This window comes from Triticum urartu, chromosome 5A (genome assembly GCF_056163025.1).
Source record: "Triticum urartu cultivar PI428250 chromosome 5A, HENAU_Tu73, whole genome shotgun sequence".
Classification (NCBI taxonomy): domain Eukaryota; kingdom Viridiplantae; phylum Streptophyta; class Magnoliopsida; order Poales; family Poaceae; genus Triticum; species Triticum urartu.
Genome location: NC_141877.1, coordinates 604142747 through 604162243, shown reverse-complemented (window position 1 = coordinate 604162243; position 19497 = coordinate 604142747). Strand labels below are relative to the sequence as shown.

The following is a 19497-nucleotide window of genomic DNA, read 5'->3' as shown; positions in this document are numbered from 1 at the left end:
TATTGATCAACGAGCCAGTCAACTAGAGGCTTACTAGGGACATGGTGTTGTCTATGTATCCACACATGTATCTGAGTTTCCTATCAATACAATTCTAGCATGGATAATAAACGATTATCATGAACAAGGAAATATAATAATAACCAATTTATTATTGCCTCTAGGGCATATTTCCAACACCGACAACGGCCGAACAGTAGAAAGCGATGCAACAAATGGACCAACAGCGGCTAGCGCAAACAGCGGACCCGACAGCGACACAGAAGAAATCCAACGGCCAATAGAAACGAAAGGAACAACCACGCCAGCCTACCCCACATGCAATAAAAAATGCTAAACCCACCAAAGGAATCGTCACACCAGTTCAAAAAATTTGAAACAAAAAACTGAAGCCACAACGCGTTTCTACACCGCCGTGTACCAAAATAATAGCATGTGGCACATCCACAAATCACCATGGGTCTTTTTCACCCAAGTGGCTCAATCTTGGAGCGAAAACCTTGCCTGGAATAGAGGCTTGGGTATGACTGGTATATGCATTGTATTGAATAGGTGTTGATAAGGCATATAATGGATTATATTAGCAATGATTTTGAGCACTCCATTACTATGGTATCATGCATGTGAGCACACTCACCAGCCCCACCTACAGTGGGTTCCTTGATTTTGTAATAGTGTAACTTAAAGTTTATTACATAGCTTGTTTTCTTTTGTCATTTTATTAAGATTTATCTTAATGATATGTAGATTACCGTGCTTTCACTTGTACGGTACCGTGATCCCTTGGTGCTCCTTTCTATACCCATGGTAAAAACGTGAGTTACTTTTTGACCGTTTCAATCTTGGACGTCCGAACATGACCTTCTAAGGATCATCTCGCCATCATGTTGGTATTTGATATTTTTTGAAGTATTTTTTTTACAAAATTTCGAAATTATAAAGCTGATTTAGTAAATTTTAAATCTATGCCACCGTCGTCCTTTGCTGGGCTGAAGAGTGACTCTTCGTCTTTGCGTGGGCCGAAGAGACCCTTTTCATCCTTGTTTGGGTTGAGTGGGTCTTCCTCCTTCCTATGAAGGCTGAAGAGTGAGTCTTTGTTCTGTTTAACGCAAAAAGAGTGGACATCCACCCCGTCCTATACACCACAACTTCTCCCAGTCAAACCTTCACGTCACCAGGAGCACATTGAAAAATCCATGATGATGAAGAACAACTTGAACCGTGCATTGTGGAGGACGAATTTCACCTTTCAATCTACACTAACCACCACATAAGCATGAATTATAAAAATATAATAATATTAAAAAAACTCAATTTTCCTCGCATTAGCGTGAATTTAAAAAGAAGGCAGATATGTCTTCCCTTTGGCCCTTATCCCCCCGATTGACGCCACCCGCACGATAGTTCTCCTCACATTATCCGATTATTAAAGCACAAAAAGAATAAGAAAGGAGCGAGACAAATCACAAACCATGATACCACTGTCACACCAAGGGATTACACACAACTACCACTAGGGTTTATAAAGTCATCATAGGCCAATCTCCCCATCCATGTGCGCCTGTTGTGATCATGGAGAGATTTCGGGGATTCACACTTCTAGGAATCCCGCCCCAGTAATGCATGTATTCTCGGCTTGGGACTTCACCTTTTCCTTGTTTGGTGTCAGATTTGATCTTACAATCTTGGTTTATACATTTTAGTTAAGTTTACAGCAACACATTAGAACAAATTGTGGGACCTCCTATCTCGCGCCTAACACATGGACTAGGCGGGAAAACACACACCTGAGCACTTTTGCGGCGTTGTTGGGCTTCATTCGTCGGCCACTGTTATGCACTGTTTCCACAAGCTACTTCTACTATTGTATTTCTTTTAGTTGTTTGACTCTTTCTTTCATTGTCCGTCTATTTCTATCCAGAACTTTTCCGTTTACATGGTATTTCAACAAATTTTGTTTCTTGTAACTGCAGATGGAACAACACATTCCAATGTATTGAACGATTGAGAAATAAGAAGCCAGACAAACTTTTGAAAAAATTGCGTAGGAAATCAGTAGGTTAAAAATCTGAGGTCAAGCTGAGTACTGTAGAATTGGAAAAATGTACGCAAATTAAAAAAAATGCTCATGAACTAGAAAAATGTTTGTCACTGTGAATTGTTCACACATTTTAAAAGTGTTTGCCGATTAGAAATATTCAGCAATTCAAAAAAGTTCATGAATTTGGAAAAATGTCACAAATTTGAAAAATGTTCGTGGATTTGAAAAATGTTATGAATTCAATAAGTGTTTCCAAATTTCAAGACAATGTTCATGAATTTGAAAAAGAACTCATGAACTGGAAAGATGTTTGCGAATTTATAAAAATCACGAATTGGAAAAAATGACCATGAATCAGAAAAATGATTGAGAATTCAACAAATGTTCACGAATTCGAAAAATATCCATGAATTGAAAAAAAATCCTAATAGAAAAATGTTTGTAAATTTATAAAATGTTCGCAAATTAAAAAACGCATGTGATTTTCAAAAATCTCATGAATTCAAAAAAGTAATCCCAAATTCTACAAAAAATTCGCGAATTTGAAAATGTTCTTGAATTACAAAAGATGTTCACCATTTTTTTGGACAATTTTTATTTGAGAATTCTCGCAAGCTTTATTAATTCAAAGTGATATCCATGGGTACACGAATTTTGTCATAAGGAAGACCCAACCAGACATGTTCACAATTTTTTTTTGACAAAAATGGACTGATTGTATGGGATTTGTTCATCTCTCAGCCCAAAGATGGGCTATGTGATGAGGGCCCAGCCCAAATGCGGGTTTATGGGCACGAAGGCGAGCGATGGCCTCCCCCCCACGCCTTTGCTCGCCACCTCCACCGCCGTCCAGCCCCACCCAGCATAGAGTTCCCTCGCCGCCCGATACCGCCGGGCCCCGCGCGGCGACGCCGTCGAAGAGGACGGGCGCGCCATGGCGGATTCGGCCACGCCGCTGCTCTCCTCTCTCCACACACACACACACACCCTCCGATTCATGTCCTTGGAGCTCGCATCGGAAAGATTGAGCGGTGGCCGAGTAATCTCAGGCATTGGGTTCTTTTCACTTTCTTTCCTTCTGAAGAATCCACTTGTTCCGTAGAAAAAACAAACCTAAGCTATTCATGTGCTCATTTCCTGTTATTGTGTTACTTGATTCTTCTCTGTATTTTATCTACAGTGTTCAGAAATTTTACTCTGTACTCTTGGTTGCAGCTTAAGCGAGCAGCAGATAATGTTGCTGATGGCTCAGTTAGGCTGTCTCCACCAGATGGTGACTGAAGATTGCTAGCCGGCTTCAGCCGTTGATGAGCAGGATGGTATTTCCCAGCCGATTGTACGGTATGGTTCCGCATTCTTGTGTGGTTCGCCATTTTCATGATGTAATTTTGCGTGCTCATTTGTTTCATCAATATGTTTGGTGTATCAACTTAGGTTTGCTCTCTATGTTGTTAATGTCTTTCTTGTGTAGAGGCAAACCCTTGGGAACCCAGAATTTCTTAGGCGAAATGTGTAGTAACATGGTTTATTAGGAACAGGGCATATGATGGGCTTGAAGTATCTGCAAACGGAGGTATTGGCCGACTTGCTGAGGTCTTTGTCTACAAGGTCATGGTCATGGTCTTCTCCTTCCACATCACATCAAATACGCCATTGTCAAAGTCATGGTCATCTCCTTAACATCGCATCAAATACACCACTGCCGCACCCAGGTCCACATCCACAGGAACATTTACTAGGTCATGGTCGTCTCATTTAACACGGCATCAAGTGCACAGCAAATCCACAGCCACACCCACAACCACACGAATCCTCTTCCGGTCTTCCTTGGGTCAACTGTAAGTTTTTGCAACCATGGATATATATGCAGTAGGAAGGCAGTCATGAAAGTGGCACCTACAACACTACAAGAGAAGGTACTGCTGCCTGACCTGAATTTCTCTAGTGCAAGGTATAGTGTAGAACTGCAGATTGATCATGGGCTTCTTGCCAATGATCTTCCCTCTGCTGGTACTCGGTTCAGTAGGAAAGCTAACAGCTCTAGCATCCGGAGTTGCAACAAGCCAACTGAGCCCCGAGGGGAACTGGGTACAACCATCGCGTGCCATGGCCACGCTCGATGGCTGCCCAACGAGCTGCGGCAGCGTGAGGTTCGGCTATCCCTTTGGCATCGGATCCAGGTGCTCCCGTGGGCCTGACTTCAACCTCATCTGCAACGACACCACTCAGCCCCCCAAGCTCTTCTTGCATGACGGCATCACAGAGGTGATCGACTTCGATCCTTTTTGGAATTCAAACCTGATCTCGGCCTCCTTCTCACATACCATCCCCATGAAATCTGGGGCCAGTCTCTACAATTTGTCTTTCAAACCACTTGGGAGGCACTTCCATGTATCCACTGATTACGTTGCTCTAAACATCACCGGCTGTGACCTGGAGGTGTACTCTGTCAAAGAGAATGCCACCCAGCCGATATGTGCAACTGTGTGCCCAGATCCAGGGATCACTGAGATGGTGGCTATGCACAACTGTAATGGCTTTGGATGTTGTCATGTAGACGTGGAAAACGATGCCGACACTTATCAGTTCAAATTTGTCTACGGCCACAACCCGAAAAACACCAAAGCACACTCTAACCAGACCTCTCAGTTGTGGGATAAAATCAGCATAACCACTGATCGCTTTCAGCTCTCATGGGATATTGGGAATCAATCCGCCTGTGTTGCCTGTAAGAGTGAGCATGCTGGGTGTGGCTACAACTACAATACGGGATTCATATCATCACCAAGTGGCTACCGGTGCTTCTGCCACGACGGCTATACAGGCAACCCCTACATTTCACATGGCTGCTCCAGCAATAACAAAGGTAACATGTTTTCCTAATTAAGCGGCCAAACGCACAGCTGCTGTCAGGCATTTTGGACCTTTGATACATTCTAACCTTTTACCGATCAATTTAGGATACAATCCAACCCCAAGCAGGGCTGATTGCACCCGTCAGTGTGGTAGCATTGATGTGGAATTCCCATTCGGACTCGAAGAGGGTTGCTTTGCCAGGGAAGAGTTTCACTTCAATTGCACAAATACAACGTCATCGCCTATTTTGCTGCTGAGGGATTTGGAGGTAATTGCCTTGGAGGTAATTGGCGTGAATGTTGATGAAGGGACTATTAATGCCACCATTCCTGACCAACAATTGGCGAACCCTACGTCTGATTCAGGACAAAACAGTCTTTTTTCTGCATATGGGTTATTTCTCTCTATCAAATGGGTTGCTGCTAAGCTAAGTTGCGCAGAGGCCCAACATAATAGGTCTGGATATGCTTGTGTGAGTATGAACAGCAAGTGTGTGGAAGTAAGTGCTGAAAGGGTCTATGCTGGTTATCGCTGCAAGTGCTCAGATGGCTTCCAAGGAAATCCATACATCCAAAGTGGTTGTCGAGGTACTCCTTTGTTCTCTCTAGGATTACAGATGATACAGTCCCTAAAACTGGAAAAATGTACTAGTACTGGATATTTTTCAACTCTGTAAAAGAAAGTTGCACATATTAAAATATATTTTCTTAACATATAAATTGGTATTAAGAGATTAGTGATGAAATATATTTTCTTAACATATAAAATTTCTCGTTGAAACAACATATTTTCCTTGAAATATAGTCAAAATGTTACTATTAAGACCATGACGATGTTCTAAACTACTTACTGTATATCAGAGGGAGTATGTATTTTGTCAAAGCATCTTATCAAGATTTTGTTAATTTCAGATATTAATGAATGCCTTCAACCCAACAAATGTAAAGAGATCTGCCATAATACCGAAGGAAGCTTCAATTGTATCGAATGTCCTCGCAAGACAGAGTATGATCCATTAAATATGCAGTGTACTAGGATAAAACAACAGACTCTACTTGTAGGTATGACTACATTTTTGTTACATTTATTTATGATAGACAAGATGTAGAATGAAAAGAGTTTAATAACCGCAGGTATAATTATTGGGCTGTCCTGTGGTTTCGGCATTCTACTTCTGAGCTTCAGTGTAGTACTTCTCACACGTAAATGGAAAAGAAATGTCCAAAGGCAACTAAGAAAGTACTATTTCCAAAAGAACCAAGGTCGTCTCCTAGAAACTTTGATATCATCTGATGAAAGTGCAAATGACAAAACAAAGATTTTCTTGTTGGAAGAATTAGAGAAGGCAACAAATAATTTTGATCCTGCACGTATCATTGGCCGTGGGGGTCATGGCATGGTTTACAAAGGCATACTATCTGATCAGCGTGTTGTTGCAATAAAAAAGTCTAAGGTCATTGAGGAGTGTGAGATCAGTCAATTCATCAATGAGGTTGCAGTCCTCTCTCAGATAAGGCACAGAAATATTGTAAAGCTCTTTGGATGTTGTCTCGAAACCGAGGTTCCACTGCTAGTGTATGACTATGTATCCAATGGCTCACTGTCTCAAGTTCTTCATGCTGATCCAAGTGATGGTTGTTCTTTGTCTTGGAGTGATTACTTAAGGATTGCCCTGGAAACAGCAGGAGCTCTATCTTATCTCCACTCTTCAGCTTCAATATTAATCTTCCATCGTGACGTGAAGTCCTCGAATATACTCTTGGATGTGAACTACACAGCTAAAGTTTCAGATTTCGGCGCGTCTAGATTGGTTCCGATTGATCAAACACACATTGTCACGAATGTGCAGGGTACATTCGGGTACTTAGACCCAGAGTATTTCCACACCAGACAGCTGAACGAGAAGAGCGACGTGTACAGTTTTGGCGTGGTGCTCGTGGAGCTGCTGCTCAGACTGAAGCCTGTTTTTACAAGTGAGTCGGGCACGGTCAACAGCTTGTCAAGCTATTTTCTCCAGGAGTTCAAGGAGGGGAGAATCACAGGCATTGTCAATCACCAGGTCCTCGAGGAGGCGACCGAGGAAGAGATCAACGGTGTCGCCTCTCTTGCAGAACTGTGCTTAAGGCTACGTGGCGCCGAAAGACCCACCATGAAACAAGTGGAGACCGAACTGCGGACTCTGCGAGCAAAGCGCATGAACTCATCCCAAGCAGATCTAGGGAGTGATGAGAAGATGCCACCAAGGCCATTAGCTCGAGGGACTCGATCTTCTCGCCGATCGTCTGCGACGGAATCAGGCAAGAGAGTCGTCAGGTCAGGACGCAGCGAACGGTCCTATCGGTTGGAAGGAGACTGGGAGAGTTCATGTCATCTGCTAGCCGACCACCACACTTAGATTAGTCTGTTTAGTTGGTAATAATGGTTAATTTGTTTCCCTCTTCTGTGAACTGATGCTATGGCTTGTATTACAGGTTGGTTAAATTGGCACTGTGAGTCGATTTATGTGCAGATCATTTCAGGCGCCATGATTATGTCGTTTTTTCGGTCAGAATCGTGCTTGTTATATGTAAACTGATCTTATTGATGTGGAGTGAATCACTGGCATATGCATTGTGTTGCGAATGGAACACAAGCGTTAAGTTTCACCGGCCCAAATTAATACCATCCTGTCTCAAGTCTTGAGAATGATAGAGCGTCCCAGAGGACACAATTATCAAGCGTCAGAACAGCAAGGTGCACTTACAGTTATTATTATGAAGTTTCTTTTTAAGCTTCTTCCTTGGCATTTGAGAGGCACCCTTCCTGGAAAAAAAATCACCCCACTACATGGGCTAGGGCCAAAGAAAAGAGAAAATTCCTTATTTGATACTATCTTAAAATCTGCTTCCTTATTTGACACTGCAAAAGTTTTTCTTCCTTATTTGACACAAATTCTAAATTTTATTCCCTATATGACATTTCCATCCATTTTGAGTCTAAATGACACCTGAAAAGACTCTTCTGCCCCTCATGTGATATGTGTGTGAGGGGCAATAGCGCACACACAGCATCAGTGCGAGGGCAGGAGCACACACGCAGCAACACATACACATGCACCAACACACACGCACGCGCGCACACACGCAACAACACGCACGCGCGTGTGCACACACACACAGCAACACACATGCACGCGCACACACACGCAGGCAGCACATAGGCATGCAACAGCACGCGCGCGCGCACACACACACACGCAGCAGGGCGCAGGCAGCACATAGGCACGCAACAGCACGCACACACACGCGCGCGCATATACACACGCAGTAGCAAACACACACGCAGTAGCACACATGCACACACATGCAGCAGCAGCACACATGTGCACGTGCACCCACACACGCAACAGCACACACGTGCGCGCACACACATACCGCATGAGGGGTAAAATCGTCTTTTCAGATGTCATTTAGGCTCAAAATGGGCGAAAGTGTCGTATAGGGAATAAAATTTAGGACTAGTGTCAAATAGGGAAGAAAAAATTTTCCAGTGTCAATAAGGAACCAGATTTTAAGACAGTGTCAAATAAGGAATTTTCTCCAAAGAAAAACAAACCCCCCCCCCCCCCCCCCACGCACACACACCAAAAAAAAAGCAGAGTAGTTGCCGCTCAAAAAAGGGGTATGTCGGTGGACGGTGCAGTGCATGGCGGAGCAGCAGAAGTTGGGGCGGCGGCCTCGATAGTTTGGCAACATCGATTGTGTTGACCTCGCGTCACGTGGCGGCGAGGTTGCTCTCGACGTTGGTCGGCGGAGTATCATGAGTTGCATTTGGTATCTTCACCTTGCGGGAGAGCCTCGAGTCTGCTCCTTTCATAGCAGTCTCTGACTTCTTATCTCCAGCAGCGGTGGGAGGCCGACTTGCTTGGTAGAGCGGGTCACCGTTTTCCTGTGTACATGTGGTTAGTGTCCTTCTGGGTCGTTTGCCGCGTTGGTGGTGAGAGTAGATGTTGTCATGTGGTGTTTGAGTTGGTTTGGCCATGTGATGAGTGTGGTGGGCTTGGTCTTTTTGTATTGGTTTTCGCCCAAGTTTTCATAATTAACTTGGAAACAATCTAGTTTCAAAAAAAAACTTGGAAACAATCTTCTTACTAATTAATGAAAATAGTAAAGCTTTTTCCTCGTGTTTATAAAAATAATAATGTAGTATTTGTTTCAAAGTTGTCACTGTGTGAATACCAAAGTTGTCGCTCGATTTTGACTGTGAAGGTCGAACGATGATGGGTGGTAGGCATAAGCACTGGACGAGTGAGGAGCACTGAGCAGCGAGTGGTGCCGGCCATCTTGCGTCCTGCACGTTCACCATCCACGGTCGTGGCTTATCAGATCGCTACCGCTACACCCCGGCCTGCGTTACCACTCACCAGAGAAGAAGGCTAGCTTCTGGCATCCATCGAAGCCGTACGCGGACAACTGGTACATGTTGTTGCACTAGTGGGTGGCCATCGCCGTCCGCCGTCCGTCGTCTGTGAACCAATTCTCTCTCTTGCTGTGGCCGAGGTAGATATCATTAATGGGGCCAGCATTGTCCACTGTCCACCAGTGCTGTGCTTTTCGGCGTCCAGGGAAGCCGTGCCAAACTTGTGCTGCGCGACGGCGTTTTCTTGTCTCGATCGATCGTACTCCTACGCCTTCTCGAACGCTATGGCTGTGGCCGTCTTCCAGATGCTTTATAGCTTCTCCTTCCACGCTTCCAGCGTACAGCAAGTAAGCCTGCCTGATCTACTCGCAGTGTCTTGTTGTACGTACGGGCACGGGCACGGCCATGGCACGCCCGCTACACTTCGTCCTGGTGCCGCTCCTGGCGCAGGGCCACGTGATCCCCGTGCTCGACCTGGCGCGCCTCATCGCCGGCCGCGCCGGCGCGCGCGCCACCGTCGTCCTCACGCCTGTCACCGCCGCGCGCAGCAGGGCCGTCCTGGACCACGCGCTCCGCGAGGGGCTCGCGGTCGACCACGTCGAGCTCCCCTTCCCGGGGCCGGCGCTGGGGCTGCCCGAGCGGTGCGAGAGCCACGACATGGTCAGGGAGATGTCCCATTTCACGCTCTTCTACGAGGCCGTGTGGCTGCTCGCCGGCCCGCTGGAGGCGTACCTCCGGGCGCTGCCGCGCCGGCCGGACTGCCTCGTCGCCGACACCTGCAACCCGTGGACGGCCGACGTCGCGCGCCGGCTTGACATCCCACGGTTCGTCTTCCACGGCCCGTCCGCGTTCTTCCTCCTGGCGCAGCGTAGCCTGGCCACGCACGGCGTCCACGACGATAGCGCCGCCGGCGACTTCGAGCCGTTCGAGGTGCCGGAGTTTCCCGTGCGCGTCGTCACCAACAAGGCGACGTCGCTTGGGTTCTTCCATTTTCCTGGGCTGGAGAAGCAAAGGCGTGAGACGCTGGACGCCGAGGCGACCGCCGACGGCTTCGTCTTCAACACGTGCGCGGCCTTCGAGAGCGCCTACATCAAGGGATACGGGGAGGCGCTCGGCCGGAAGGTGTGGGCGGTCGGACCGCTCTGCCTTCTCGACACCGACGCGGAAACGACAGCCGGAAGAGGCAACTGCGCGGCCGTCGACGCCGGCTTGGTCGTCTCCTGGCTTGACGGGCGGCCGCACCAGTCCGTGCTCTACGTCAGCTTCGGCAGCATGGCCCGCCTCTTCCCGCCGCAGGTCGCCGAGCTCGCCGCCGGCCTAGAGTCGTCGAATCGGCCATTCATCTGGGTGACCAAGGAGACCGACGACCTCGACGCCGGGTTCGACGGGCGCGTGGAGGGCCGCGGCCTGGTCATCCGCGGGTGGGCGCCGCAGATGACCATCCTGTCGCACCCGGCGGTGGGCGGCTTCCTGACGCACTGCGGGTGGAACTCCACGCTGGAGTCCATCTCCCACGGCGTGCCGCTCCTGACATGGCCGCACTTCGCCGACCAGTTCCTGAACGAGACGCTGGTCGTGGACGTGCTCGGCGCCGGCGTCCGTGTGGGCGTTAAGGTGCCGGCCATGCACGTGTTCCTGAACCCCGAGGCGCATGCGAAACAGGTCGGGAGAGACGACGTCAAGAGGGCACTGACGGAGCTAATGGACGAGGGGTCGGGAATACGGGCGAGGGCAAAGGAGCTCGCGACGATGGCAAGGGAGGCCATGGCGGAGGGCGGGTCGGCGGACCGCGATCTGGCGGGTATGGCTCGCCACGTCGGGGAGCTCGCGCAGAGGAAGGAGCAGGGCGTGCCCGAGCTTGGAAGCGAGAAGCAAATTAACGGATGGCCAAGGCAAACTTCCCGTGGGAGTATAGCATCTTAAATGGCGTGATGATCTTTAGACACTAATCGGCATCCGACCTTCGCATATTTAATGAATTATTAGTAAATCATCGTATAGATTCATCGTTGTAAGACACGTTAAATCAAACCTGGCAGAAAACCAAACAAAAGCCTGAGGAACATGTTTGAGTTTTCTTTTCTTCCTTTTTAGCGAAAATGACCTGAAGTTGGATGAGAAATTCTACGGTAGTACAGAACACCCCATAAGTAATTAAAATTACAACAAGATCCTTAGATCACACGATGACCACAACTCTCGCCGGAGCAAGTTGAAGGTGCATCGCCGCTCCGTAGTCGGAGCCAGTATCCTTGTCAAGACGACCATGGCAACCGATAAGTCTTCGAAACTCGGTCGCAAAAGACCAGCACCCGAGAAAACCGTTGTCGTCGAGGAATCTTCGTCGAAAACCAGAGATCCATCACTCTGAAACACAAGCCCAGCGCTGCCGATTGAGGACTCGTCGACGCAATGATGAAGGGGGAGGGGACGATGACACTCACATCGGCTGGTCAGAGACACCGCTTTGCCTACCAGCCAAAGGATCCAACAACTCGCACGATCCAGATATCCACGAGGAGCAAAATCTCCACAAGACAGACGATGCCACCAACGGAGGAGGGAGCCGATTGACCGTCTGATCCATAGATCGGCGGGAGAAGAACATCGTCCTCAAGCCGGCAACAACAACACCGGCGAGGGGAAGAAAAGTTCATCGACACCTATTAGCATGGGATCTAGTTTTCAAAGATCACGATGCGAGAAATCCAGCGGTGAAACATTTTGAATAAACGAATCTACGGGAAAAAAATTCGGGTTATGAGAAGTGGCGCACATGCAATGCGTCTCTTGTTAGCGCCAGAGAAGGTGGAGAGTGAACTTTGCAAGGAATAACTAGTGATTTCACCAGAACCGGAAGCCAGATTTGGGAGTCGAGGATTTCGTAGACGAGGAGAACATCCTAACAGGATGTCAAACATACTCCCTCCGTTCTTTGTTTAAAGCCAAACTTCCTAAAGTTTGATCAATTTTATAGGAAAAAATATTAACATTCACAATCCAAATTTATATCATTAGATGCATCATAAAATTATTTTTCATGCTATATAACTCTAGTATTATAGATGTTGACATTTTCTAATATGAACTTGGTTAAATAATGTATGTCTTGACTTCAAACAAACCTCATATACAGAGCGAAAATAAAGGGATAGAGTATATAGTAGATCATAACTCTAGTTCCAAAGGTGGACCGCTAATATTAACCAGATTCAATTACTGTGACGCCCCCGATTCAATCGTACACTAATCAAACACGCAAACATGTACGATCAAGATCAGGGACGCACGGAAAGATATCACAACACAACTCTACAAATAAAATAAGTCATACAAGCATCATATTACAAGCCATGGGCCTCGAAGGCTCGAATACAAGAGCTCGATCTTAGACGAGTCAGTGAAAGCAACAATATCTGAGTACAGACATAAGTTAAACAAGTTTGCCTTAAGAAGGCTAGCACAAAAGTAGGAATGATCGAAAAGGCGAGGCCTCCTGCCTGGGACCTCCTAACTACTCCTCGAAGTCAAACTCCACGTAGAATCATCCTCGGGATTCTCTGGCTCCTGGACTCCATCATCTGGTCGCAACAACCGGGTACAGAAAGGGGAAAAGGGGGAGCAAAGCAACCGTGAGTACTCATCCAAAGTACTCACAATCAAGAAGCTACACTACATATGTATGCATTGGTATCAAATGAAAAAAGGGTATCATGTGTGGACTGAACTGCAGAATGCCGGAATAAGAGGGGGATAGCTAGTCCTTTTGAAGACTACGCTTCTGGCAACCTCCATCTTGCAGCAGAAGAATAGAGTAGATGGTAAGTTCACCAAGTAATATCGCATAGCATAATCCTAATCGATGATCCTCCCCTCGTTGCCCTGTGAGAGAGCGATCACCGGTTGTATCTGGCACTTGGAAGGGTGTGTTTTATTAAGTATCCGGTTCTAGTTGTCATAAGGTCAAGGTACAACTCCAAGTTGTCCTGTTACCGAAGATCACGGCTATTCGAATAGATTAACTTCACTGCAGGGGTGCACCACATAACCCAACACGCTCGATCCCATTTGGCCGGACACACTTTCCTGGGTCATGCCTGGCCTCGGAAGATCAACACGTCGCAGTCCTACCTAGGCACAACAGAGAGGTCAGCACGCCGGTCTAAATCCTATGGCGCAGGGGTCTGGGCCCATCGCCCTTTGCACACCTGCACGTTGCGAACGCGGCCGGTGAGCAGACCTAGCAACCTCCATTACAAAGGAAGTTGCGTTACGCGGTCCAACCCGACGCGCGCCGCTCAGTCGCTGACGTCACGAAGGCTTCGGCTGATACCACGACGTCGAGTGCCCATAACTGTCCCCGCGTAGATGGTTAGTGCGTATAGGCCAGTAGCCAGACTCAGATCAAATAGATCTCGTTAAGCGTGTTAAGTATCCGTGAACGCCGACCAGGGCCAGGCCCACCTCTCTCCTAGGTGGTCTCAACCTGCCCTGTCGCTCCGCCTCAAAGTAACTGTCGGGGGCCGTCAGGAACTCAGGCCCATCACTACCTGGATGGAGCCACCTGCCCCTTCAGCCCCCATCTCCGAACAGTATCATAAGTAATGTAACAGTATAAGTATATATTATATGCTCGTGATCACCTCCCGAAGTGATCACGGCCCAGTAATATAGCATGGCAGACGGACAAGAGTGTAGGGCCACTGATGGAACACTAGCATCCTATACTAAGCATTTAGGATTGCAGGTAAAGGTAACAACAGTAGTAGCAAGGACAGGCTATGCATCAGGATAGGATAACGAAAAGCAGTAACATGCTACACTACTCTAATGCAAGCAGTAGAGAGAAGAATAGGCGATATCTGATGATCAAAGGGGGGGCTTGCCTGGTTGCTCTGGCAAGAGAGAGGGGTCGTCAACACCGTAGTCGAACTGGGGTCGCCGGCAGTCTCGGGGTCTACCGGAAAGAAGTAACGGAGGGGGAATACAATAAATAATAGAGCAATCAAGGTATCACAAAGTATAACAAGACAATACGCGGTGCTAGAGGTGACCTAACGCGGTACTAAGTGACACCGACAAAGGGGGGAAACATTCGGGAAAAGATCCTCAGTGTTTCGCGTTTTCGGACAGATGAATCGGAGGAGGAAAGTTGCGTGTTTGCTATGCTAGGGATGCGTGGCGGACGAACGAGCTGCGTATCCGGATTCGTCTCGTCATTCTAAGCAACTTTCATGTACAAAGTTTTTTCATCCGAGTTACGGTTTATTTTATATTAATTTCTAAAGTTTAAAAGATTTTCTGGAATTGTTTTAAATTTGATATTAAACTCTAAAGTGCGGTCAACCCAGTCAACCTAGTCCACTTTTGACTAGTCAACAGGACAATGTAGACCACATGTCATAGGCTTAGACATTTTTAATCTAATTTATATTTTATCTAACAGTAGGGTCCATATGTCATATACACTACACCTAACCACTAATTAGCCTAACTACTGATTAGCTACTAACCTAAATAGGGTGGTCTCATCCAGAGACGCAGCCAGCCACACACATATGGCCGCACACACACAATCAGCCACGGTCTTGGCCATGACCAGCCGCAAGCAGCAACGCAGCAGCAATGTAGAGTAGTAGCAAGTAGCACTAGTTGGCATCGGAACAGCAGCTAAGCCAGCAAGCAGCACAACATGGCTCGGCACCAGCAGTAGTCAGCAGCATCGCAGCTAAACAGCAGAGCAGAGTAGCGGCAGGACGAGCAGCGGCAGCGACGTGGGCGGAGCACGCACGGGCGGCAGCAGGCGTGGCCAGGAGCGGGCGGGCGCAGGCGCGAGCGGCCAGAGGCGAGCATGGGCGGAGCGAGCTCCCGTCACGATGGTCGAGCGCAGATGCTAACTATACGGCGACGGATCGAGGCCGGGAGGAGGGGGAACCGGACGAGATGCTCACCACGAGCTCGATGGAGAGGTCGGGGAGGCCGGAGATGGACCAGAGCGATGGCATCGACCGCGAGGTGGTGGCGGCCCAGTGGAGAAGACGGCGACGGCGTCGGCTACGCGGCGTCCCGGCTTAATCTATAGCCCGGGGCGGACGAAGATGGCCGTGGTGGACCTCCTAGACGTGCTCCCATGCGACGGCGGTGACAATGGCCGTGGTAACGACGGGGAGGCAGCGGTGACCGCACCAAATCCGAGTTTGAAATCGAGTCGAAGTGGAGAGGGGCGAAGGGGGATCGAGGGGGCACTGGTCGAGGGAGAGCTAGGGTTTTTGACGGACATGTTTTATAGGCCGGGGGGCTACGTGTTGGCCATCCATGGCCAGTGTGCCATGGATGTGCGCCACGTCTGGCTCTGCCTCCTCTGGCGAGAGGAAAGGGAAAGGCCGGCTAGATGGGCTGGGCCTGGAACAGGGATAAAGATGGGCCACATGCACAAGGGGCTTTCCCCATTTATTCATTTTTGTGCAAACTTATTCAGCTTCGGTTTTGCTATTGATTTAGATGTCAAATGATGTTTGTTCTAGTCCAAAATTTGTACATAAATACTGAGTAACATACCAGAGATGCACAAAAAGTTTCAAGCTAAATGGAATTGTTTGTCTATTTTTAGAAATTGAAAAGGGGCAATTATTTTGCTGCTCGTACAGTTTTAATCAGGCTAGGGGCCTTTTAATAACCCAAAAGTTGTTGGCTGTTACATGAAAAATACTTAGTGAAAATTTTCCACCCATCGAACATTTTTATTTCATAGTTTGAAGAAATAATTTTTTTACTTGTTATTTGAATTTGAATTTGATCTTAGTTTGAAACAAGTGAGGTTTAGCAAAAGTTTAATTATGATGACCTGGCATGATTAGCAAGGGTTTACTGTAGCTTAACTATCAGAGTGTCACAATTACAAACCAAGCAGCTTCAATATGGTCCATCACATGAATCAAACATTACTAGGTACTCCAGGAAACAGAGTATTGCGATCGGTAAGAACAATCTCACAGCTCTCAAGACCAGCAACTAAGTTCCAGCACAACTCTTGCCTCCCCTGTCCTTTTCAATTTTGTGGTCGATGCCTTTTCTTGTATTCTCACGAGGGCGACCCAATGTGGTCACATTAGTCCGGTGGTCTCTCATCTCCTTCCGGAAGGGGTTTCGCATCTTCAGTATGCCGACGATACGATCATTATGGTTGAGTTGGATGATGCGTGTATTGCTAATTTGAAATTCATCCTTCTTTGCTTTGAAGCGGTCTCTGGCTTGAAGATTAACTTTTCCAAGAGTGAGGTTCTAGTTACTGGTGTCAATGATGCGGAAGCCCTGCGTGTGGCCAGGCTTCTTAACTGTTCTTTAGGTTCCTTTCCTTTCAAATATCTGGGCCTCCCAATTTCTCCTTGTAAACTTCTTGCTAAGGACTTTGCCCCGGCTGTTGCTAAAGTGGGGAACAGGGTCCTTCCATGGCGAGGGAGATACAATACTAACGCTGGCAAGGTGGCCTTAATCAACTCCTGTCTCTCTTCCCTTCCTATGTTCCTTATGGGTTTCTATCTCCTTTCGGCTGGTATTCACGCTGGCTTTGACAAACACAGGGGTGCCTTTTATTGGAATGCGGCTGATAATAAGCGGAAATATAGACTAGTCAAGTGGCAGCTTATGTGTCGGCCTAAGAACCTTGGGGGGTTAGGCATTATTAATACATTGGTGATGAACAAATGCTTATTAATTAAATGGTGGTGGAAAATTATAACTACTGGGGCCGACTCACTTTGGTATTCTATCCTCAAGGCCAAGTATTTCCCTCAATCTAGCCCCCTGTTTGCTTCTGTTGGACGAGGGTCTCAATTCTGGAAGAACCTTGTCAAAGTCAGACCAATCTTTTTGGAGCATGTTAAGTTTATCGTGGGCAATGGTAGTTCTGTTCGTTTTTGGCGGGATTGGTGGTGTGGAGATGCTCCCCTGGCTACTCAATTCCCGGTTTTGTTTTCTTACTGTCCTAAGCCGGACATCTCCATCGCGGAGGTGGCGGATAATAATTGGGACCTGGCTTTTCGCCGCTCCCTGTCTCCTGAAGAGTTGGAGGATTGGCAAAGTCTTTCTGCCCTCTTCCCTGTGCTCTCGGAGGCTCCGGATTCTGTAGTTTGGCCTCATTCGTCTTCTTGCGGGTTTTCGGTCAAGTCTCTTTACTCTAGGCTTATCGGAGGTACCCCCTCGAATATATTCTCTAACATCTGGAAGTCCAAAGTGCCTCCTAAGATTAAGATATTTCTTTGGCAAGCCTTCAGAGGCCGCCTCCCTGCGGCTGATCAGATTCGCAAGCGCAATGGTCCGGGTTCAGAGTTCTGTCACCTTTGTGGTGCTTTGGAAAATACGGACCACATCTTTTTTCATTGTGTCTTGGCTAAATTCGTTTGAAGTTGCGTCAGATCTTGGCTTCAAGTCTCTTGGAATCCCTCGTCCTTCTCTGAGCTTAGAACCCTAGCCAAGGTTCTGGTTGGGGTTACTAAGAGGGTGTTCTGGGTTAGCTTGGGTGCCTTATGTTGGTCTCTTTGGACTACTAGGAACAAATTCACTATCGAGCATATCTTTCCATCTAAACCTGCTGACGTTCTTTTCAAATCTTGTATCATTTTGCAGCAGTGGAGATTATTGACTAAAGAAGACGATCGGGATGCCCTGGACGTGCTCATCGCCAAAATTCGGGCTTCGACATCCTTCTTCTCCGGGCTGGGTCCTAACGTCTGATCTCTGTTGCGGTGGTTTTATCGGTTGGTCGTAGTCGTCTCTCCCCTCCGGCCTGCGCGCTGTGTATGGCAGGGTGCCATGTATCGCTCTGGACTTCTTTCGCGTGCTCTAGGCTTTTGGTCGCTGGATTCGCGGTTCTTGTTATCTGTTTGGGTGTTCGGGTCTGTGACGCTGCCGTGTGGCTTTATTTATAAAGTCGGGCCAAGGCCTTTTATCTAAAAAAAGTTCCAGCACAACTGTCAGCCCAAGTCAAGTTAGCCATCCTCTTCCACTTCTCCTTTTCTAGTTTGGCCTGCTGCTAGCATGCGATCACATCACAACGAAGAAATACATTAACAACAATGCATATGACATTAATAAAGTTTGAGAGAAATATTATCTTTTGGCCATATGTGAAAGTCTACCGACCAGTGACGCTCAGTTCAAGGATGTCAAAGTTACTATAAGCACTCGAACAAATGTCGATATGATTAGGAGCATGCTTAAGCTTCAAAAGCAAATAGCATTTCACAAGTTGTCCTTCCTCTATTTCCATTCAAACAAGGGAATGTTGTTAATGCATCCAATAAGACCTTTTCGACTCCCGACAAGATTCTTTTTTTTTGAGGAATCACCGGGGGGGAGAGGATCCCCACCTGAATTATGTTGCTCAAAACCCCAGCCAAAGCCGAGGTGAATGTTTTACAGGGTTACGGCAAGCCGTGAGGAGAGGTACGCCAGCCAAGACCTAGCTGACCCCTTATCTACCGGTACATGGAACCGGTGAGTCCAAAGTTCAAAGTCAGTACAAATGTTTGTGATGGTAAGAAGAGCAGAGTGATCTTCATTCCTGAAAACCGCCGCGTTCCTAGGGTCCCAAATTTTCCACAATATTGCAAGGAGCACTTCCGGCCAAATGGAAGAGTCGAGGCCAGGGGGAAGCGTAGCAAGCCAAATGTCCTGCAGTCTGTCAGTCGGAGCGATTCCTAACTGCAACCAGACGAGGTTTGCTTTCGGGCATCGGAGGAAGAGATGGTTTGTATCTTCAGAGCTAGCAGGGCACCTGGGGCACTTTGCATCTGGTCCAATGTGCTTATGAAACAGGTTTGCTTTGGTGTTTAGACGGCCATGAAAAAGCAGCCATGCAAAGAGCTTCAGCTTTGGGTGAGCCTTGGAGCGCCAAATTAAAGGAGCATGAGCGATCTCCTGATCCTCCTGAGTGAGTAGCTTGTAGGCAGCTTTGGAGGAGAAGGCCGTGCCGTGGATGAGGTGCCTCTCGTCGGGGCTCGTGGATAAAGAGAAATCCTGCAACAACAACAGTACCTGTTCCAGCTCGCGCGAGGCGGCCGACGTTAGCCGGTCCGTTAGGTTCGTAAGTAGCCCATACTGCATGGCATGAAAGACGAGGATGTGCTTATCTGAGGAGTGAGAGTAAAGACTAGGAAAAAGCGAAGCTAGAGGTGCATGAGCAAGCCAAGTGTCGTGCCAAA

At 47.6% G+C, this 19497-nt stretch overlaps 1 protein-coding gene and 1 pseudogene across 1 annotated transcript; both read left to right on the top strand.

The window, feature by feature from the left end:
* Window positions 1–3872: 3872 nt before the first annotated feature.
* LOC125510922 (wall-associated receptor kinase 3-like) lies at window positions 3873–7592 on the top strand. The gene is made up of 4 exons (XM_087522005.1): window positions 3873–4907; window positions 5002–5484; window positions 5809–5958; window positions 6031–7592. The coding sequence occupies exons 1-4, from the start codon at window positions 4019–4021 to the stop codon at window positions 7290–7292; spliced, it is 2784 nt and encodes a 927-aa protein (XP_087378131.1). The 5' UTR covers window positions 3873–4018; the 3' UTR covers window positions 7293–7592.
* Window positions 7593–9472: 1880 nt separating this feature from the next.
* On the top strand, window positions 9473–11360 carry LOC125510921 (UDP-glycosyltransferase 73E1 pseudogene; annotated as a pseudogene).
* Window positions 11361–19497: the final 8137 nt, after the last annotated feature.

What these genes read in the sequence shown, in the direction of transcription:
- LOC125510922 (XM_087522005.1), top strand. Translation starts at nt 4,019, where the DNA reads ATGGGCTTCTTGCCAATGATCTTCCCTCTGCTGGTACTCGGTTCAGTA. An exon ending in CATCCAAAGTGGTTGTCGAG is followed by an intron (nt 5,485 to 5,808) that starts GTACTCCTTTGT and finishes TGTTAATTTCAG; the next exon opens with ATATTAATGAATGCCTTCAA. An exon ending in ACAACAGACTCTACTTGTAG is followed by an intron (nt 5,959 to 6,030) that starts GTATGACTACAT and finishes TAATAACCGCAG; the next exon opens with GTATAATTATTGGGCTGTCC.